Raw genomic sequence first — 23,913 nt, forward strand, 5'->3', positions numbered from 1 at the left:
AGTAACTTCTGGTTATACAAGAGAATTAGAAATTGTATGCGTAACTTCTGGCTATGAAACAATTGTTAATAAAAATTGTTTTCCATAATTCCTATTGTGAAAAATAAATGAGTACGAAATAAAAATTAAATCCAATATTTTTCTTAACTTTGAGTTATGATTATTTTGTCAAAACAAGAAAATATTCAAATTTGTACATAGCTTCAGCCTATGAACTATTTATGTATAACTTCTAGTTACACAATATAATTAAAATAAATTTAAAAAATTAAAAGTTAATATCTTTCATAGATTCAAGCCATGATTATTTTGTCAGAACAAGAAAATATTTAAATTTGTACATAGCTTCAGGCTATGAACTGTTTTTTTTTTTTATATAAATTTGTATATAGCTTCAGGCTATGAACTATTCATTGGGTAGATTTGTGCATAACTTTGGGTTATGAACTTTCATTATGTATATTTGTACATAACTTCAGGCTATGAACATTTATTTATTTATTTATTTTATAACTTCTACCTATAATATTGTTTGGTATAACTTCTAGTTATACCGTATAATTAAAAATAAATAATTAAGGATCATATACATAACTTCTGGTTATGCATTTGTAATTTTATAATTTTCCATATCAATTTTGGTTATAGGGATTGCACATATTTTTCATAACTTCTGGTTATGAATTTACCCTATAATTTATAATTTATGATTATAGGGATTGTACATATTTTTCATAACTTTTGGTTATATATTTTTCATAACTTTTGGTTATGAATTTACCTTATAATTTATAATTTATGATTATAGGGATTGTACATATTTTTCATAACTTCTAGTTATGAATGTACCCTATAATTTATAATTTACTCCATAACTTCTGGTTATAGGGATTATACATATTTATGTATTCAAATAAAATATATGAAAATAGAGATCAAAAGGTAATAAAATAGAAAATCATAATATAAGTTTATTACATACCTTTTTGTGAGAAAGAAGAGAAAAAGTCTTTCTATTTCTCTGAAGGGAAAAACATCTTTCTATTTCTCTAAAGAGAAGAACGTCTTTTTTATTTCTTTTATAAAGACTATTCGTGCTGATAATGTGTTGTAAAATTATAAAGTGAAAGGAGAAGAAAACAAGAAAGAGAAATCAAAATGTAGGAAGAGAATAGAATGCACGAGAAAACTCTATTGAAATTCATTAGGGGTCTCTCCCTTTTATAGGGAGTTACACAAGATATTTATGGATGATCATCCACAAGTTACCATAGTGGTATAGAATCTCATATTTTATAACAAATATTATTTATTTTACAACTTTTTTATAACTTAGTATCTTACTCGTAAATTGACATAACATATATGATTCGTGCGTTTGCCATTTTAGTCATTGAATGGCCCAATTTTACCCATAACTAATTAACACATCATTAGGAAATAGTTATGGGTTCCTTAATTTGGGAATTAGGTTCCAAACAAGTTGTCCATAATTGGTCCTAAGGGCATTGAGTGTGTGGATAATTGTTGTGAGAGATATTTTAACAACTTATCACCATAAAATGATAAGAATACCTTTCAGGTAAAAAAAAAATCTATATGGATAAATATTAACTACTTAAGATTGTTGAGGTAACTACTAAATAAGCCTAAAAACAAAATAGAGGAAAGAAGAGTTCAAAATCCTTGCGGAAAAAACCTTACAATCTACATAATTTATTTGACCTAAATTTCTCATATGCAAGATGTGAAATGGTTAAAACTTTATATTAATAATGGTTTAAGAAGAATCAAAGGACAAAAACTTACCATGTTTGTATTCAATCAAATTTAATACAATATTTGATGTGACAATATTAGAGGGTATTTTTATCCCTCGACATTACAATAATGACCAATCTTATGTAGACCTTTGACTCATTATTATAAAATGGAGATCCTCGAATATAATTGTCTTTAATTTATATGGTAAATTTTAAGAGAGGTTTTTTTTCTTTTCATATAAATCAATTGAAAGACAAACTTTTATTTAATAATTATATCTTATTATTGTTTATTTAAGGTTCCATAATGACTAAATAAATAGAGTATAAATAACATCCCAATCACTAAAACTCCAAATAAAATATTAGAAATTTATCAAAATTTGATAGTTATTATTTATAATTTAAAATATCCAATTAAGTTATATTATATCTTACGATTAAATAATTATTTTATCTAAAATCAAGTAATATAAAATTTAATATATAAATAAGTATATTATAAAATTTTGAAAATTGAAACTAAAGAGAACTCATCATTAAAAACTTATTTAAATAAAAAAATCTATTTGAAAATAAATAATGAAATAAAATAATTCAAATATATTAATATAGTGAAAATTATATTAAGATAATGACCAAGAAAAATAAAGATAAACTAAAAAGAAGCAAATAAGCTTGAATATTAAATAAATTAGATAAAAATTCGTATTTATTTATTTTTATTAAAATCTTTAATATGCAGATTAAGTGTTACATTTTTATAATAATATTTAACTATAAATATTTTTTATTTTTTAAAAATTCAAAATTTTAAGGTGGTGTAAAATTTTCATTATACTTTTTTTTTTTTATATTCTAAATCTTTATTGCTAAGGGAGTGTGGATTTAGTTGCTTCGCTACCTTTATTTACTTTAAAAAAAAAAAAAAATTATGCTTATTCGAACAAGCACTTTGAACAAGTGCGTGTTGCGAGACTTATTTTTATAAAGCATTATTCCAAAAAGCTAAGCACTATGCAGAGGGATCTAAAATTAATTTAAATGTTTGAGAGCAAAAAAATGATGACATTTTACATATATATGTAGAAGTTTTTATTAAGATCAAAACAGAGTTTTGTGCATTATTGCTTCCTTTCATTTATGACTTGCATACATTTTCAAATGACTTGCATACATTTATATTGTAAACTTTGAGATTTTTTTTTTCTTCAAATAACTAAACATAAAAAAGCTGAAAGTGATAAGAGTTTTGATTATGATTATGTTTCATAATTTTAAAAACTCAAGTACAATATAAGTAACATCATAATAACTAAAACCCTAAGTAAAATATAAATAATTTATGAAAGTTTGATAATTATTATCGATAATTCATAGTTTATGAAATATCAACTACATGTTTACAAAAAAAATATAATTTTATTTGAAAATTAGTAATAAAGCACAAAATTCAATAATGAAAAAAACATCAAAATAATGATTGGGGGAGAAAAATGAAGATAAAAAAAAAAAGAAACAAATCAATTAGCTTAAACCTTATATAAATTTTATAAATAACTTTTTTTTTATATTTTATAAAATATTTAATTATAAATGTTTTTATATTTAATGCATGTTGTTTGATGGACTAAAATTCAATTTAGAATTAATGAATCATCTAAGACAAAATTTTATTTTTCTAAGATTTTTCATTTCAATTTCCGTTTTCGAACAAGTAGTTATTCTTGTTTGTTCTTCATGACTCCTATAAAATTGAAATCATTTATGTACATTGTAATAATTACATATTTGTTTGTTGATTTCTTAATGAAGACACAAATAAATTAGATTATTCATATAGCATTTTGTTAAAGCGATTATACCACGAGTATTTGAATTGCTTGAATCCATATAAGATCATGATAGCTTGATGGAAAATATGTTAGTAGAATATGAATTAATTACTTTAAGCATTTTACGAAACGACATGGATTGATATAAACATGTTGTAACTACATTCATGAGATGTATTTTCAATCCTTCTAATATTGTCAAACTAATTAAGAAAAGAAATGTAATTGCTGCTTAACTATAGTCAATAGCGAGTCTCATACTGCAACTTGGGCAGGTTAAAAAGCTAACTCATGTCAAACCTATGTATCAATATTTCTAACCGTCGTCAAACCCCAACCAAGATCTAGTTGGAAATTACCAACTCATCCTAAGCTCGTGTGCTACTCAAGGTTCCACAAGTTTTCATGAATTATTAAATTATTAAATAAAATAATTATTTTAAAGTCTATGTCATGGAAACCACATTATAGAATAAAAAGTTAAAAGCTAAATGTCTCAAAACCTTAAAATATATGTATATTAGTTATTAATTTAACATGAATAGATAACCCGTGAACTCAAAATTCAACATTCTAAAATACTTTAACAATTAAACAAAAATGATAAATCCATTAATCTAAACCTTAGCCTAAGATGATTAAAAAGTGAGAAATGTTGGAGTTTATTTTTCATCATTATTATATTTTTTTTTTATATTCTAAATAAAATAATAGATAATATAATTAATAAATAATATTGTATGGGCCGGAGTTTTGGCAGGTTGTTTGAAACTTCAGCCCGTGATAACCTTAATATTTTTTGTGTTGCTATTTTTTCTCACCCTAGCCCAACCTAACCCATTTAAACCTTGCCCATGCCACCCAAATTGCAGCCCTAAGTCTCTTTAAGAAACCTTGGTGTTAGTAGCATGTTTTATTTCTAGTAATCTACTCATTTTCATTTCATTTTTTTCTTTATTTTTTTTATATGATTACTTCAACTTAAAATTTCTTGTATGTTGCTCCCTCCCACCTTCTTTTTTTCCATTTTTTTTTTCATTTTTAATACTTAAGATCCATTTGATAGTGGTTTTAGGAAGCGTTTTTAATCTTTCTAACACTTTAAATTTTTTTATCAAAAAATTGCTTTTAAGTGTTAGAAAGACTTGAAACGCTTCCTAGAATCACAGACAAACAAGCTCCTAAAATGGTTGAAGTGATTTGCTGTTATTGACATCTCTCTTCGAAATCCACCCTTAAAGAGGCACAATCTTTTAAGATGCATGGTCAAAATATTTCAATATTTTCTCCCATGTATGCAATGGGATAGATAAAACTTAATATGAAGTTATGGTAATCAGCCCCAAGGGGCCAAAGAGGAAGGTGATAATCAATCAAGGAACAATTTGGATTGATGGCAATATTATTTTGCATTATGTATATTCAAGTACAGCAGAACCTTATTTGTAAAGGTATAAAATGAGCCAATAAAATTCACAGAAACTTAAGAGGAGAAAGCAGAGAGAAATACCCTTCTGCAAAACAAACATGCAGAAGAAGACATAAAAAAGTGCTTTTAAGTACTAGCATTCAAGCTTTCTCAACTCAATTGAATCTCTATCTGCTGCAGTGTCACTGCTTCACAAAACCTACAGACTTTGATATCAAATTCAAAAGTTTGGTTAATGTACTTAAACTGCTATATCATTGTAGAAGCAAGACAGCCTGATAGTACTCAGTGTGCTGTAGTTGTTGCCATGTGTGCCGTATCTTGGTGGGAGATCAAGGATTCAAAAGCACTCACCAAAGCCTTGACCTTACTCTTCCTGGTCTCAACGAGCTTACTTGCAGTCTCTTCAATCGTGCGATTAAGCAAACTCTGGTTTTCCTTTTTGTCTTCAACATCATGGTGTCTGAGCACAACTTCTTCAATCACATTATTAAGAAAATTCTGGTTGTCTTTTTTGTCCGCAACATCTTGGTGTTTCAATACAACTTCTTCATTCTTGTTGTTAAGGGAGGTCTGGGTGTCTTTGTTGCCTTCCACATCTTGGTGCCTCAGCACAACTTTCTCAAATTCGGTTTTAGCATCAGCAAAATCAACATGAACAACTTCTGTTCTCTTAAAGCTTCTTTTGCTGAACTCTGCCTCACATAGACCTCTTCCTTTCTTCAATCTGAGTCTCCTTGGACTATTGTTCTCATATTGAAGTCCTCTCCTGGAATTCAGCTTGCGTGGTGAGTCCTCTTTATCTCCTGAGCTAATTTTTCCAACTCTTCTAGGCATTTTCTTGTATTCTACTTTTGAATGGTTCTCAATTTCAGTTGCAGAGTGTTCAGAGATGGTGCCACTGTCTTCACTCTGCACAGATTCAGATGGAGGTGTGGGTGATGATATTGATGCTAATGAAGACACAGATGATTGTTTGGTATGAATTCCATTTTGAGTATGTTGTAAGCTTTTGTTCATGGAGGGTGGAGAGATCGAAGGAGGCGAACGAGAAGTATGAACTCCAGTTTGAGCTTGTCTCTGATTTTGCTTCTCAGGAGATGAAGCCAAATGAGTGACACGAGTTCCCTTTTTAGCAAGTGTCAAACTTTTGCCCTCTAAGGATGGAGACGATTTGGTGGTGTGGAGACTATTTCGAGTGGTTCCCACAGTTTTGTTTGCAGCCTTAGGTTCAATCACATGCAATATCTTCTCAGGGACATTCTCATTTCTGGGACGCACAAATTCAGTTTTTCTAGCATTGCTTTGATTCTTCAGAGGAGAGACCCCTTCAACATTTGTATTGCTTCTAGCCTTTTTGCTTGCAACTCTCTTGACAGCTGGTGCAGATGAAACCTTTTTCTTGCCCATTACGGAGGTTGCTCTATCTTTGCCTAATCCAATTCCAGTGTTTCTTCCACTCCTTGGACCTCCAAGTGGAGATCCAATTCCACTGTTGCTTCTACTCCTTCGATCTCCAAGTGGAGATGATGGTAGAATCCCAATTTCCTTGGTTACTCTAGTGTCACTGTTTCTTTTACTGCTCAAAAATCTCGGCATTGGAAGAAGAGATGGCTTTGTTTTGACAGCCTTCAGCTTCAAATCACTATCGTGTTTCAACAAAACATCTGCATCTTTGCCAGGTGATGAAAGCTGTTCTGAAGAGACAACTGCATTTTTAACCAGTGGCCGAACATCTCTCTTGATGATTGACTGATGGTCAGGAAGCTGTGTTTTGGGATCAGGAGAAGGCTTAAGACTGGTTGCTGATTTCTTCCTTTGCTCTTTAACAGTTGCAGTTTGCTTCAAATCTTCACCTTCACCTGATGTTGCTCTGACCCTTTCTGCCTTTTTTCCAAAGACGGGTTTTGTTCCATACTTGCAGAAATCATGGCAGGAGCCAGTTGGAGAACTGAGATAATTGGGAAGAACCTTAGCTCTGCCATTTGCTCCACCTGTTTTTCCAGCAGAGTTCCCTCTTACATTGCCACCTTCAAGCTCCTTTTTCTCTGGCAACACTGACATATCAAGATCGATTTTCTCCAAGGTTGCTGGGAAGTCAAGCTCAAGTTTCTCTGCAGCCACTGGGCTATCAATGCTATACTCTGTCATTGCTGTGGGATACAAGAGTTCTGAATGAAATCAAGAACCCACAACCCTACAGACAAACTGAAATTTCTCAGAGGGTGAAAATAGCAATTAAAAAAAAGGCATCAAGAATTTCTTATGATCTCAAAGATAATGTAAAGCAAGTCACTCACCAGAGTTTGATCTAATTATGAAGAAGAGACTATCTTGAGCTCCAAAGCTTCACAAAATGTCAGCCTGAAACCACTAGAAACAAAAAATGCCTCAGAGAACTGATCTTAGACATGATTTTTGCATATAATCAAAGTGAATACAACTTCTTACAATAGAAGGAATAGCAATGGGGTGCTTTGATTGGATTGATCAATTGCCATCAGTTCATTGTGAGTTTCATAGATTCCCGAGCATATATGAGCTCAATTTTATCTTATGGTGACCATGGTGATGCACTGATATTACCTTACCACCTCCAAGTACAAATGCCATGTGAAGCGCTTTTGCCCTTGCCCCAAAGAGGGGAAAAAGTACTACAAAGGGCTCAAAATACCTTAAAAGTGTCTCAACATACTACCTCTTAGGGCTTAAATAAAAAATTTTCATGACCTAAATAGTTTTATTTCCAGATTTATTATAAAGCTCAATCTTATAAAACAATGTCATGCAAACTATTTCAGCATCAAGAGGAGAAAGAAGAACATACAAAATAATCTCAGCAAACATCTAGTGTTAATTCTAACAAAATCAATAAAAAAGAGCAAACAGAACTTACTTTTCTTCAGTTTTCATTTCTCTTCCCATCCGAAACCTTGTCTCTTTGCATGGTGAAGTGAATGAAAAATATCTGACTATATGCTGATCTTCGACATTCTCATGCAGAAAAAAGAAAGAAACAAGAGAATAAGAAATTTTTTTATGTCAGAATCAACAGTCTTCTCCTAATTACATCAACATCTGTTACTCAAATTTAAAAAAAGAAAGGGAAAAAAACCGATGTTGTCTTTGTTTCTGATCAAGGAGGTATTAACCTATCTGTAATTTAAGTGGACATGAATAATAGGCAGGAGAAAATATATGATTGAATAAGCTAAAGCCCTAGGACATTTCTACATCATTTTCTTGATAAGTAACTGCTGCATATCATCATCAAAGAAAATAAATCCAACCTTTTAGCCAAATGAATCTTTGGGCACAACAACACAATCCAAATGTTTTCACTAATTCATTCAGAGTTGAACAAGATTAAAAAGACAATTTGCATTAGAAGAGCACAGAGGAAAAATATATATGGGGATTGATGACACTATCCATTCATTTCTTTCACTGAACACATCAGCCAATGAGTTTCTTTGAATGAATCAACCAAAATAAATAAAACAGCGATATGAAATGAAGAATAGAGCCTAAGACACTTTGATAAAACACGGCAAGGTCATACAGTTTGTGCAATTCCAAATACTAGGATACTTTCACCCATGTTTGGTTCCTAAGAAAACTGGATGAGAAAGAAAAGAATTTCAAATTTTTAATCTTAACTTCTATGCTGTTTTAGTATCCACAGCTGAAAATTTCACTTTAACTAAACCAAACAATTGCTTATTTGGTCCCAAACAATAAAAAAATTTATATTCAAAATGTTCAATTCATTTTCTCCTTTCTTTTCTCATCAAACAAACATACGATCCATAAAAAAAACGAAAAAGCAGAAGCATTATCCAATGGTCGGGAAGCAAAATAAGAGTAAACCCATGTAAAAAATATGCAGAAAAAATAAATTAACATTGAGAAAATGCAAATTCTATCTCCATAAACAAAATAGAGACATACCCATTTCTGATATACTAAGAAAAATCTCTTGAGCAGTGAGAAAATATGAGAAGATCATGCCTCTCCGGAATTTTCATAGAGAAAAAACAACCAAACAAGGTCTGGCTGATAAACTAACTTTCAGTTGAGAAATTGATTTAGAGAATTTAACAGTGGGGTTTTTGGAGGCTTGGGTTGAAAGGTTGGAAGGTGGTTTTATTTGAATGGTTGTGAAATGAGACTTCTGTTGCAGCAAATATATATATAACCCAATAAACTAACTCATGTCATAAATCAAAACAGGAAAACACAGGGTGGACAGTGGTGACCCGCCCAATTCAAACCGCCATTATCCCACAGATCCCCATTATCAAACTGCCCAATTTTTAAACTAATATATATATAATTTTGAAGTGCTGCATTTATTTTTTTGGTGGTAAAATTGAGAATACTTATTATTAAATTTTAATTTTTTTATTTTTTTAATAAATTTAAAAAATCAATGTGTAGCACCAAGTGAGTTGAAGGAATTCCCTTTTTAGCTAATTAAAAGATTTTTTGATAGTGTTTTTAAAAAATTAGTATCTAATAAAATTTAGGAAAGACTTTTAAAATTTTGAAAAATCATTAATAATGTCAAAAAATCACTTGTAGTATTTTATAAAAAAATATATTTGATAAGTGATTCTCTTTAATACACTTTCAAAAAAAAAATATTTTTATTAAAAATAGTTCAAATAAAAATATTATCAAATACATTTTGTCCTTATGTACTATTACTATAATATTTATAAGTTGTAATACTTTTTTCTTATTTATTTTTTTTTTTGAATTTGGGTCTTTCGAGTTAGACTGAAATTTTTATTTATTTATTGAAATACTATAAAACCTCATATGACTCTAATGGAGAGTTAGGTATAAATTCTAAAGTGTGGGTGTTGATTATTGGAAGTGGGGAGTGATGATTTTGGAATCTCATGCTTGAAAATGCAAAGCAAGAGAGTTAAAAACTAAAAATGTATAAAAGTAGATTCGATTATTCATTCAAGAAGAAAGGGTCCTAAACTCAGATCATCACCCCACATTCAAGAAATAAATATGAGCTTTCTAACTCGAAAGCCTTAAAACTAGGCCACCCAGGTTGATGGGTAACAGCTTTGGAACCCAACTTTGTGGAGAGCTTGAGGGGATTATAGATGCAGAAGGAACAAAGAAGGGCATGAGGCCCAAAGTTCAAACCCTTGGCATGTTTTCAATGTAATCATGGCATCCGCATCACAAGGGGCTGATGCTTCTTCTTTCTGCCTATGGAGAATAAAGTATTATGGAGTTAGGTAGATGAGATAAACTCAGGAATTTTATAGTGAATTCATTCCTTCCCATGATAAGAAGAACATTCTTCGGAATGTGTCCTTTTGATGTACTTCTTCATGGTAGGAATCAGGTGACAGTAAGGTTCTTATCCTGAAGCAATTTTTTCCCCATCTTTTCATGGGGATGATAATTATTACAATGAGCTACCTTTTCTGGTTGGTTTATGATGACATCTAAACCTTCCATAGGACCCACCGCAACAATTCATCTCCCTTCTAACCAAATAAAAAATAATGTTGCAAAGCGTTATGGTGCAATTCCTTCACAAACACAGCTGAACTTCAAGGATGGTTCAACCTGCAGGGTGGAGCCTAATCACTGTCCCCTTTCATCTGCTTGCCCATCAACTTGTAAAAAGAACAGGTATAAAATTAACAATCGGATGCAAATGGACTTCATCCATGGTGAAGGTGCAGTGAATGGTGTTACCAAAGCAAAGCATACAAAAGAAAGAAATGACATGAGGGTAAAAATTAGAGAGAATGTGGACAATTCATCAAATGGAACCACAAACAAAATGTGTCCTGTTGCTGGGCCAAGCTTTAGGGGCGTAGTCCAAAGAAACAGAAAGTAATCAACTCTGAGAAGCCAGGGAGAAGTTTTTAAAGTTATAAAGGTGCAAGGCAGAACCGACAAAAAGAATAGATAAAAAATAAAAATATCAATTGCAGAAGATCTTTCTAGTGTTTTGCATTACTCATATCAAACTGAAAAGGAGATGAATAAACTTAATTTACATATTAGGGTCAAGCACAACAGCACAGACATAATAGTGAATGTTGAATGAAAATCATAACAAGTCTCCATAAAAAAACAAGGGCACTCTTTGATAAGATGCAAACTCTACAGCCACTGTTCAACTGTCTCTTTGCTGGAGCTCTGCTAATACACAAAAACAACATACTATTTGCCAACAAAAGAGGTATCCCAAGATCTTCTTTTGTGGCCCAAATTCCACTAGCATCAGAGCAGCCATGCCCTAAGAATGCGCAGAATAATTCTAAAATTGACAATGGTCCAACTGAAGGACCATGACTCTCTGGTGTGAAAACATAGCAAGCTAGAAAACCATGAAAAACGAGTGAAGTCGTCAAATTGCACCATTATTGGATTCACTACACCACCATGCTACAGAGTTTATGAAACAGGAAGCACAAATTGAGGGTGATTCAGGTAATGATTTCCCTAACCAACCAGTCCAAACTGGGATAAGCAAAGTACAGTATTAGAAAAGATGGGAGAGCAAACAGAACAGTGATCAGAATGTACAGGGCCAAGATGGCTGCACTGGCGGGTATTGCATACAAAACAATCAGAAGAAATATGATTATCAATGGGAACTTAGCCGTCAAGTGAACAAAGAACACCAAGGACTTACGAACAGATAAGTGGAGTCTTTCTATATTGAGGAACCTATTGATCAGGTGGCCTCCATCATGGTTCGACTCAGACTGTTCCGGGAGGTGACTATATGGAGGTCGCCTATGGTTTACATGACTACCTTGATTTCCTATGATCAGATTTCTGTTTGAAGACCAGCCTGGCTGATGATCACAAAAGGAAGAATGTGACTTCCCCCTATCACCATTCATGCTCTCAACCATCCACAGGAGGAAAAAATTCTTGCGAGGGAATGTAAGATTCCCCTTATAAACAAGCCTGAAGGATAATAGATTGCACCAAGGGCAAGAAATGAAGAAAGGAAGCTGGATGGGTAGTGTAGGGAATTTCACGACAGCCCATTGGAGCCCTAGGACACAATTCTTACAGAGGGTATGGCCACACCATAAAACATAGGGCACATTCTCAACAATGTTGAAGGATTCCCAACAAATTGGACATTCCAATCCTTCTTCTCTGCTTGTGTTTGTGGAAATTTCATCATCTGAGCACTCTGAAGGTGCTTGATTTGGCTTTAAGAGGTCATTCTTCAGTCCATTGGTTCCTGAGAGGGCATTTGAAGCAAAATTCCACATTGTGAATGTGGAAAGAGCTTGCTAAACGAGTGCCTGCTCAAGTATGATCAACCATTGAAGTTCTGAAGCAGTTCTCTTGTGGCAGTCAATAGCATCCCTTGAAGTCAGACCTGAAAGAATAGTAAATAGTAAGGAAATAAATCATCTTATATGCTTGGGCTTAAGGGCACATTTTGTGCAAGGAAATCCTCCAAATGCAAATTAGATTTTAGCACTATTTTGTGCAAGGAATCAGTCTACTCACCAGATCTCTGCTTTCTGTTGTTAGTTCCATCACGTAAGGGTCATTAACATCTGAGCATCCAAGATAATTATGAGCTTCGAAGACACTGAATACTATCAGTAACTGTGGATATCATAGAAATAAGAAGACACTTCCCTAGGGCCCTGTCATGGCGTCAAAGGGTTTATGTGAAACAAAACAAAGAATACACTGTATCAATCATTATGACAAGGGGTGCCAGCCCTAAAATTTAAATAATTAAATTTACCATATTTTAACACTCATTCATATAAATCTATGTTATACTTAGCACTAGGTTGGTTAGCATATGAAGGCCATCTGAAAAAACTTCAGGAGCACGAGGGAGTTCAAGTCAACTAGTCAAATATGGTGGTGGTGGCAAGATATGTTTTATTATGTAATATTCTGATGTACGCAGTAGTAACAAAGAGAAGGGGCAGCTGGGCAGTGAATGACCATTTTTTTTAATTTGTTTAACTTATTAATAGACTATAAATAACCATATTTTACCCCCCAAATATTAGAAGAAACAAGGGGATATAGTCCCCTTTCTATCAACAAGTTAAATACGTGTAAAAGTGTCTCCAACAAAAATGAAACAGCACTTTAACGTCATTGGCACTCACAGTCCCCAAATTTGCTAATGAGTGGGATTATACGACAACATCAGTAATCCAGAGGATGTCCCCCAGATAAAGGGAATGGCAAAAGTACTCATGTAGTGGATACAGGTAGTTGGATTAAGGCTTGTTGACTAGAGTTGTAGGCTTTCTACAACTATTGAAAACCTAAAGGGGAAGTACCTGTCCAGCCACCCCACAAATAAAAAAAGGCAAAGAAAAGAAAAGAAAAAATTATACATTTCAGCAATGAGTGAGAAGACTGGCAGAGACAAAAAATATATTCCAATAATATGTGATGCAATTCTAAAAAGAACGAGTCCCATGGAACTATTAACAACATGCAAGCTTCCCAATTGAGCAACCTTACAAGCAATTTGCACCTAGAGGCTAGAGTGTGTAAAACTTGAACATATGGGCAATAGCTAGGCCGGTTGGTTAGCTGCATTCTTATTCAAATAACTGAATATACAATTGTTAAATAATTGAACATAGCATTATTAAATATGGTTCCATTAGCGTACAACAATTTCTTAGCAATGAATCATTCTTGGGTAATACTTGAGTGTTCAACTTCTTAGAAATGCAGGCAATACTTGAGAGCTCTACCATATAAGTGATTTGAACACGAGAGTGTGAAACAGGAACATATGAACAATAATTAAGTGGGGCAATCTGCTGCATTTCAATAAAATTGTTAAATATGTTATTAGTGAATGACACTGTCTTAGCAATTTCTCATTCTTCTGTAACATTTGTATTTATCTGTTAGAAAGGCATCACACCTAGTAATACCTGTGTACTCCAAGTATCACAAGACTGATACACAACATTTTATAGCTTCAACTACTGTAATTTTCATATTTAGACTAATTGGATCATGGGAAGCTTGAGGAGAAGCATAAACAAAACAAAATTAGGATGTAAGGGGAGGACACAAAAAGTAAAGAAAACTAAAATAATAAATTTAAATAAATAAAGTTTTTCTCTTTATTCTCCAATTTTATTCCTTTTTATATACAAATCATAGTTGTGAAAGGCGTGCTTTAAGTGCACCTAGGCTCAAGGCACAACCACTCCCTAGTTAAAGCGCCTCACTTGCCAAGACGTGAGCCTTGTTGGAATCGTGTGCCTAGCCTACTTTACTTTTCCTTTTTAAAACGTTTTTATTCTTGAAATTTCTAAATCTATATTGAAATTTATATAATTTCATTATTTTTTTCCTAAATGCTTCTTTAAATATTTGGAATCTTAGATTTTTTGTTGATTGGATTGGATTGGATTTTAGATCATATTTTATAAACTTGATAGGAATCATAAGTAGCATTTCAATTTCCTTAGGTGTGTGCCTTGTGCCAATGCCACAGGAGACTTTTGTGCCTTAAGTGTGCCCTATGCCTTTTAAAACTATAATAGAGATTTAAAGCTCAATAATTTTTTCCATATCACACTCCAATTTTATTCCTTTTTCTATGCAGTGAATGAAGATTGTGAAAATATACAAATTTTTTTAAAATTATTTATTTCCTTTTACATTTCCATGACAAATCCAACAAGAAAAGTTAAGATTCATTCATGTTTTTTCTTGTTCCTTACTACCATTTGAGATCCAAACAGATTGTCCGAATACACCAGGTGGCCGCCACATGGCTAAAGCAAGGGAAGATATAGCGTTGCCATAGCAGCCTTTCACCAAGTAGTCATGCACCATCTATCAGTCTTTTAGACAGACAACAAAGACCAACAGATGCACCAATGAGGATGAATAAATTGATTCAAGTTGGACTCATTACCAAGAAAAAAAAGGAAAGGCTAAAAGCGGAAACATCAGTCAAGGTGATCATAAGAAGCAAAGTAGTTATCACTCTGATATGAACCTAAACACAGCCTTTGTTTTTCAAGAAACAAAAAGAGAGAATAAGGTCAATGATCCCAAGCAGTTGGGATTTAGAGCAGCCTTCAGTTGGGTTAGACATGCTTTACTGTTACAAATACTTTTCTTCCAAAGAAAAAGGTCCCCAAAACCTAAAAATATAAATATCACTGCCTTAATCTATAACAGCAGCATACAGGCTTGAAAATGAAAATGAGACCAGCAAGCGTCCAGAACCAAGGATACAGCAAAGAATACAATTGGGGAACAGGAGGGACGTTGATCAACATCACTGCAATCAATCAGTATTAAACCTTTTAAAAAATTGAACAGTGCTGCCAACTGGTCTCAACTTCATCCTTCGAATTGGATGCCTTACATCAAACAATGGAATCAAACCTAGATCCTCCCCCATCCCCACTCCCACTCAGAAGCTGAATGTGCACATCGCCATGAATAGCCATTTAATTCCCAACTAAAAGAAACCAATCTCATTGCCCGGGGTTGATTTAGATATTCAATTCTAAACTAAACTAAAAATTAGAACTTTGACGCTTTTCCAACAAATCAATCTTTACTCCGCATTTTATACTATATTCTTCATTAAAAAAAATGCCACCAACTCAAACACCTTTCCTCTTCCCTTCTAATTTTGATCCTGCCCTCCACTTTCACTTCCAAATGCAATAACACCGCCTCCAAAACGCCACGAACATACAAATTCACAAAAAATTCCGCAAAAAAAACGATAAATGAAAGTAAAAATTTAAGCACAGACAAAAAATTGAAGAAAACAAGAACCCTAAACTTTAGGGCAAAATCAAAATCACAAATCACAAACGATCCATACAAACCCAAATCGCAGTCAAGAGCGGTGAATTGAAAAGAGACTTCAGAAATTGGGAGGGAGATCTTACGGATGGGTGGTCTAGAGGACCTGGTCTCGGCCAGAGAAACTGTTAGATGCAGTGGCTTAGCTCCGATGCATACACTACATCCTAAAATCTTTTCTTCGGTGCGAGTGGATCCCACTACTATAGGGAGCCGGCCACATTCTGATACAATCCCATCTATTATAATAAATGCTTTGCCTGATTTCAGCCCCTGATTTTTTTATTTTTCCAATCATGTGCCTTTTTGGACGGTTGAAAATAGTTTGTGGGCCCAGATTGGCTTGACCAAGGAGGTCTATGAAAGCACGACCGGATCTGGTAGGAGAATCTTCAAGAAATTCCTAAAATTTAATCGGAGAGCAGTTGGGGTGAACTGCCGCTAGCCTCGTAGGTCCATGCTCTTCCAAAGGATAAGGCAGATGCTTGATTGATGTGATTAAGATGTTGCATGAGTGGAGTTCGAATTGAAGATATGATGTGTTTAAGATGTCGGAGACATAGTGCTTTGAAAAAATTTCCTTTTGATTTAAATTGACTTTGGACATTATTTTTTCAAAAACAATTTTAATACTTAAACTAAAATTATTTTTCTTATTATCTTAAAAAGTAAAAATAGGTTTGAATTGCTATATTTTTAAAAATAATTTTAAAGTTTTTTTTTTTTTTTTTTACAAAATCTTGGAAAATATGAGGAGTAATCAGGATAGATGAACAAATCGTTGTTTCATTGTATGAAACTACAATGAAACATAAGTTGTAATCATGATGATAAAGAGAAAGAAGAGAGGAGGTTAGGGGAGGTGGAAAAGCATGTGAAAGAAAACCTTTGAAATGTTTTCAAAATTATTAGGAATAATAGCAAGAGTAGTTTGTTCAAAGACTAATGAACTCTCGCCAATGAAATGAAGCATATATATTACGATATGAATACAATGCAAAGGTAAAAGATGAGGATATTGACCTATTGGATAAGTTCTAAAATCAAATCTGTAAAGCCCTACAATGGGTCAATATCCTCATCTTTTACATTTGCATTGTATTCATATCGTAATATATGCTTTTCTTGCAAAGGACATTGATTTCTTGTTTAATGTAAAGATGGAAGATGGAGAAAGTTTGAGGGAGCATGTTTACCATTTTGGTGTAGTTTTGCTATAAGTGGAAAATTATGTTGATGTGACAACCAAGATTACATTTAGGAGAGGATTGCCGACTACCTCAACCTTATATAGATTTTTGCACAAAAAGAAGCTAGAGATTTTGGAAGAATCTTTTATGAGGGCTTATAAATTTATAAGTTTGGAGGAAGACATGATAGTTTCAATATCAAAGGTTATAGCAACAACTAACATGGAACAAAAGAAACTTATTGGATCATATATGTCTTAGTATAGCAAATAAGTTCAACCCAATTGTAATGGTAGTAGGAGATTCAAGTCTAAGGGAAAGGATGTAGAAGTTGCTTTTTTGAGTTGATGCTCCTTACTCTCAAGTCTTCTACGAGCTATTTATTTTTCAAGATTTTAGATGACTCTTTTATTTGAAGGGATATTCTTTAAAAAGGGACAAAAATAGATATTGCATATACCATCGAACATATGGACATGTAATACAGAAGCATAAGAGTTAAAGACATTGTACATTAATGGTGTTTTGAGCCCAATAATACTCTTTGCATGTTTGAGGTTCTCTTTCATAACACAAAACTAAATCATACAAGAATGAGATTGCAAGAACAACTTCTAAATTCATGATTTGAAAAATTGTGTATAGTAATTCATAAATTACCACAAGGGTTGCCACTTGGTTCCAAAAAAGGTTGTCAAATATTCTTTATTCCATGTCTTTTCTTATTTCTACATGACATAGTTTGTTTTGGTACCCATTCATTACTCATAACATTTTTTTTTTAAAATCAATCATCTTCTTTTAAAAGATTAGTAAGGGCAATGTAGTAGGAAGCAAATTTCATTGCCCTAACCTAGACTTTGTCCCTGTCACAAATTTTTCTCATCTATGCAATAATCAATCACAATTATATATGAAGTCGGTTATATTTTTAACTATGATCATGACATTTGCAATACCTTGGCTTTTTTCAGTGTCTTAAAAAATTAATATGATGTAATATGCCACACATGAAGTCTAATATAATTTGTACCTCTACATCAACTTCTTCTCGACTTAACGAACGTTGAACCATTGTTTGTGACAATTTGGAACATATTTGTTAGGTTAATATTTTTTACGATATCTTTTATCAAATCACTTACGTATCTATTGTCCTTGATTTGATTGAATGTATCAACTAATGTGAAGAAGATTGTAGTGTCTTTAGCATACACCAAGAAATTAATGATGCTTAAGCTTATTGACCCTTTCTATCCATCACATATTATGGTGCATCTATAAATCTTCCACTTTTTCATTTCTATATCTAAGTAAGCTTACATTTCTTTTTACACTATAACTAAGTACTTGTTCTTTATCTCATAAGGAAATGAAATGGTCTGCAATGGTGATAAGTAATGAAAAAAGATAAGAATTATATTACAATTAAATTACATAAAATTAATATTAAAATTGAATTAATTAGCCAATTTAAACTAATATTTAAATTAAACTATATTTAAAATTTATAATATTAATAGTTTAATAACATACCATGAGTAGTGAGGCATGATTTATGACAAATTCGTAACTTAAAAGAGAAATTCTAAAATTATTTGATGGGTCTTGTAATTGGACTGTACCCCAAGTCCTTCCTTAAAATTAATGGGCTTGGCCCAAAATGTTGGGCTCCATGGTCAAGGCCCTGGTAACCAATTTAAAAACTATAGAAAGCTGGCTAATGAGCCCAACCCAAAAAGGGACAGATCTGTCACACTTTCAGAACCAAATTAAGAACTAAAAACTGAATTCAAGACACCTATCATGCCAAAGTATAATTTGACCATGGAATAATAATTGAGGGGATCTTCTTTCCATGATTTCATTTATAAGTTTTTATTAGCTTCATACACATTTTGACTCACCTTTTAATATCTCAAGCTTTTAAGTGAAGTAATACTTTAACCATTTGTAAAGTTTAAATCTCAATGATTAGAATTCTCCCAAGCAAGTGTGGCTTTAAACATTTGTAGTTTATGTTAATAATGAGTAAGATTTTCTTCTTTTTGGAAAATATTTCAACATTTTTGGACTTATTTGACATGAAATTCAACAAAGCGTTTAATAATGAAGACATGTTGGCAAAGGGTTAAATCGTGATGACATTCTAGAAACTCTCAAAGCACATACCTATTGATGGATAGCGCGTAAAATCAAATGTAAATATATATATATATATATATATATCGAGTTTTAGGTTTTGTATGAAAACAATTTCAATGAACAGTCACTATGACACTAAAGAATAAAAAGAACAAAACGAGAACAGTCAAGGGCATATGTGTAGTATAACTAAGTGAATACCTTACTTTCTAACTTGTTGTCTAACCTCTCTTAGGAATCATGTTTAATAAATTAAATAAAATAGTAAATGTTACATAAAAATAACACATGAGATATGAATGTGATTAATTTTCTACTTCAATGAGTTTTTAACATAGTTTAAATCATCTGTTAAGTGAAATGAAAAAAATTAAGATACTGAAGAGGTACTAATTGAGTTCTTCATCTCAATTGTTGAAAGTGCATGATAAAATTTGAGTTGTTAGATACAATTAAATTAGTGAACAAAAAAATGTGACCAATTATAAACTATAAAATCACGGTAAAAAACAATAAGATTAAGAAATAAAGTAATGATATCAGATTTGATATAAGAAATACATGATCAATATTTATATACGATATGATTTGATTGATTGTGATTTTTGTTACATAGTAATTTGATAATACAATTGATCCTAAATTATAATAAAAGTTAATTTTTACGAATTGCAAAATCACATGTGCTCTCTCCCAAAATCTCTCTAAAATTTTTCAATATTAAAATATGCAACATTATCTTAGAGGTTATTTTTGTGTGATTCTAACAACCTTGACACATGACGTGGTTGATAATAATTGATGTTTGGTATGTTGTTGATTAGGACAAATGTTCTCGAGTAGGCTCTATAGCCCTATTACCATTAACATTTGGAGGTGGATATACTTGTCTCAATTTTTGTTTATTTTATATACTATGCACATCCTTCCAAAATTTGCACTAACGCATGTTGAAACCCACAATTTTTTATAGTATCATTTGATTCTTATTCCTTGACCTACAACTATAATTTTTAATTGAAATGGATTGGAATAAATGATAGATGAGATTGTTGAACATTATCGATGTTTTAGTCCATACCCTAGTCTTAATTTTACAATTGACTGACCTATATAGAACCAATTAAGTTGATAGTAATTATAAAAAATATTTTTAACTTGAAAAGTATTATTAAAAAAAACTTAGATATTAAATAAAATTTTAAAAATATTATCAAAAATATGAAAAATTATGTATAATATTTTTTAAAGAAACGCTTAATAGATGATTATCAAAAAAATACTTTCAGATAAAATATTTTCATTAAAAATATATAAAGTAAAAACACTGTCAAACGCATTTTTAGTTAAATGTATTAAAAATTTATCAAGGAAATTGCTAATTACAAAATGGTCATTTGATCAAATCTTGATGAATGTTTTAGTTATACTTACACTTCCGACGTTATTCAAATCATTAGAATATTAATCCCAACTATGGTTCCACCTATAATTGATATATTAATATATTAGCGGCTGTGTCCACATTCTTAATGCTTGAACTTACTTCACACGTGAAAATTTTTTATTAAAATTATTTAATCATTAAATAAATTTATTATATGGACTTCTTTATTGCATTAGTAAGCAAAATTTTAATATAATGCTAAAAAACAACCTAGTGGTATTAGATTGAAAGGTAACACCCAATCATAAATTGTAAAATAAATCTCATTGCTTTATATAGTTTGAGGATGATTTGAATTTTTACTTTTTTTAGTATTTGGGTACCATTTTCTAATTTTTATTATTATCATTTTTTTTTATACTTGATTCTCAAATTTTTTTATCACAACTTTTTTTCTTATTTTATAAAATATTTAGAATCTGTTTGATGATATTTTTAAAAAGTGTTTATACCATTTTAGCACCCATTTAACATGTAAATTTAAGTGCAAAAAAAATAATAAAAACACTTTCTAAAAATACTGTTAAAATTGAATATTCTTTTGAGGTATAATATGCTAAAAAATTTAATTTTTTTAGATAAAATAAAAAATGTGATGCTTTTTTTTTTTTTTTTATTAAAATGAGATATTATTGTTAAAAATTTATTTTACTTTTTATTACTTTCCACACACACAAAAGGCTGTCTCTTCCTTGGCCCAAAAGACTGATTTCACGATACCTTACATAAAATTATCAAATAGGCGTGTATGCCAATTTCTGTTCAAATAAGCTAGACCCTCCTAAAGGTTCCATCTCGATCAATACGACTTTAATAAAGCAAAATAAATAAATAAATAAAGAAAGAAAAAGCATGAATGTCCTGGGGCTTGACCCATTATGGAGTGTCCAGACATGCACCCATAGAAGATTTTGCATGAAAATAGGTGTTGAATCATGTTTGGCAGATGTGACTTTCCTGTTTACCAAACAAACACCCCTCCCCCCAGCTCATGAGTGTGAATCATGAATGTAGGCAAGCTTGAGACAGATGGTTGGTCTCACCCACACTCCATAAAGTTTGAAACTCATTTCTCTCCGATTTTCTTAGCTGTGAATGCCCCCCTCAACACCCTGGTCAAACCCCTAACCACTTCGATTGAAAACTCATCAAATCATACTTGTATGGTTTCTTATCATTCATATCCAACTCCCATGCTATATGCTTCACTTTAAAGTCTTAAACTTTCATTTTCCCTTCTAATGTTAGCCAGGTGACTAAGAATCTTCTTCGCAAAGTTTGGATCAAATAAACTAATTAACCAACGGTTATTTTTAAAATTTAATAAACCAACTTGTAAATGAAGATGAGAAGCAAGCAAAGGGAGGGTGTAGGCACAGTCGACCACAGTTAACGTCAAAATGATAACATGGCTGATATTGAATGGGCATGATCAGTGTTCCATGATTGTCTGTGTTTCCCTTGCCTTGAAGAAGGGGCAAACATCCTAAGGTGGGGACTCCATGCCATCATATTTTCTTCTTCTTCATCTCTCATTCCCTATACCAATTAATTAAAACCTAGTTACTTTCATTAATCAATGTTTTCTTGAAACATATGTGTAAGTTCTAATAAAGGCGAGAATTTTGGTCATGGGGTGGGTGGGGACTGGGGCCTAGAGGGAGAGATGATAATGGAGGCTGTCTCAGATTACGAAATGAAGTGGCCCACAATTTCAGTGGGAGCCGCCAGAGATTCAGCCGGTTGTGGCTCCCATGCCATGCACGTCAAAACGGACTCATGAGTCATGCCTAGACAGCTCAGTATGTACAGCTCTGCTTCTCCTTCTCCTTCTAATATATTTATCATGAGTCATGACTTGGTCTTGAGTATTTATTCTAATGTCACGTGCATGACAAGGCACTATGATTGTAATTTTGCGTCTCGTTCAACGTCTGCTAGAGACATTGAGTTGCGCCCCCGAGATGTCTTGACTCAATCATATATGCTGATTTATTTACAAGTTGGTCATTGACAAAACTAATAGTTAATAATACTAATTAAGTTAACACTAATAAATCTCCACTTTGATGGGATTATAGCCATTTATTATCGATTTCTATAATTCAAATATTATTTGATAAGCGAATTAATAGTCACCTCCTCTAATTCAAATGTCATACATCAAATGTATTTAGAATTTACTTGATACTTATTTTTAAAAATAATTTTTTATTCTTTAAAATAAAAAATCAGGAAAATATCTTTGATAATGGGAAAATAGAAACTGGTTTTCTATTTTTTAATGAAAATAAAGTATGTTTAGAAAATAACTTTTAATTGTTTTCCTTTGTTTTTTGTGATTGTTTTTAAAAATAATTATATAAATATTGAGAATGATTAAAAATATACCATTACATTTAAAGTTATTTTTTAAAATATAATTAAAAATATGAAAAATAAGATAAATATTTTAGATTTCTAAACATATATTTATTTTATAAAATATTATAAAACTATTTTAAAAAAAAATAATTATCAAATAAAACTTAAGACTCACAAAATATTAACCAAACGAAAACAATTACTTTGGTCATCAAATTTGTAAGATTACTAGTAATTTCGATTTTTTGAATACTAATATTTTGTTCATTAATAATTTTATGCACAAAATGGAATCAAACATTGATGATAAACTTGGGTTTTAGCTAATTGAATAATACTTTGACTATCAAAAAAATTGAACATATACTACTATGTTTTTTATGGTCCCATCAAATTTTGTGTAGGTAAAGCATATTTTTTTTATTATTGCTAGAGATGCTTAAAATCTTCATTAAAAAAAAATGAAAGATTCTATTTCATCACTTTTTGATATAGAGATAAATTTTCTCCCGCAATTGGAGATGTAGAGTTCTATGATGCTCCCCTTCTAAAGATTGAATCACCTTTTTGTGATTTTTATAGCTACTCTCCACATGAAGGAGCTAACCATTCTTGTGTAGAGATTGACTTTTTGGCAAGCTTTTATAGGTTGTTTGCAAGTTTTTTTTTTATTAAATTCCAAATGAGAAATGTAGTCTTGTCGGTATGACTTTTATAAGTTATTTGCAAGTTTTTTTGACTAAATTCCAAATGAGAAATGTAGTCTTGTCAGTATGACTTTATCGATGATCAGGTGATGACTTATAGAGGTACGCTTTGGTTAGTGATGCTAAGAGGGTTTCTTCCTTTTTGGCGTGGTGTTGAGCGACGTCCTTCTAGGGGTATTTAATTG

General features: G+C 31.7%; 2 protein-coding genes across 5 annotated transcripts; both read right to left on the reverse strand.

Moving 5' to 3' along the window:
* Positions 1–4,988: 4,988 nt before the first annotated feature.
* Positions 4,989–9,253, reverse strand: LOC117904278. Of its 3 annotated transcripts, none has more exons than XM_034816803.1 (4): positions 8,979–9,253; positions 7,924–8,011; positions 7,328–7,391; positions 4,989–7,224 (listed from the first exon to the last, which is right to left on the reverse strand). In XM_034816803.1, the coding sequence occupies exon 4, from the start codon at positions 7,176–7,178 to the stop codon at positions 5,313–5,315; it is 1,866 nt and encodes a 621-aa protein (XP_034672694.1). In that variant the 5' UTR covers positions 7,179–7,224; positions 7,328–7,391; positions 7,924–8,011; positions 8,979–9,253; the 3' UTR covers positions 4,989–5,312. The 3 variants fall into 3 exon arrangements, with proteins under 3 accessions (XP_034672694.1, XP_034672693.1, XP_034672695.1); XM_034816802.1 differs by having other exon boundaries at positions 7,328–7,400; XM_034816804.1 differs by lacking the exon at positions 8,979–9,253 and having other exon boundaries at positions 7,328–7,400; positions 7,924–8,756.
* A 1,731-nt stretch (positions 9,254–10,984) lies between these two features.
* Positions 10,985–16,067, reverse strand: LOC117904639. 2 transcript variants are annotated; one of them, XM_034817337.1, is made up of 3 exons: positions 15,962–16,067; positions 12,552–12,694; positions 10,985–12,417 (listed from the first exon to the last, which is right to left on the reverse strand). In XM_034817337.1, the coding sequence occupies exon 3, from the start codon at positions 12,305–12,307 to the stop codon at positions 11,501–11,503; it is 807 nt and encodes a 268-aa protein (XP_034673228.1). In that variant the 5' UTR covers positions 12,308–12,417; positions 12,552–12,694; positions 15,962–16,067; the 3' UTR covers positions 10,985–11,500. The 2 variants fall into 2 exon arrangements, with proteins under 2 accessions (XP_034673228.1, XP_034673229.1); XM_034817338.1 differs by having other exon boundaries at positions 12,552–12,601; positions 15,962–16,057.
* Positions 16,068–23,913: the final 7,846 nt, after the last annotated feature.

This window comes from Vitis riparia, chromosome 17 (assembly GCF_004353265.1).
Source record: "Vitis riparia cultivar Riparia Gloire de Montpellier isolate 1030 chromosome 17, EGFV_Vit.rip_1.0, whole genome shotgun sequence".
Taxonomy (NCBI): Eukaryota; Viridiplantae; Streptophyta; class Magnoliopsida; order Vitales; family Vitaceae; genus Vitis; species Vitis riparia.

What these genes read in the sequence shown, in the direction of transcription:
- LOC117904278 (XM_034816803.1), bottom strand. Translation starts at nt 7,178, where the DNA reads ATGACAGAGTATAGCATTGATAGCCCAGTGGCTGCAGAGAAACTTGAG.
- LOC117904639 (XM_034817337.1), bottom strand. Translation starts at nt 12,307, where the DNA reads ATGTGGAATTTTGCTTCAAATGCCCTCTCAGGAACCAATGGACTGAAG.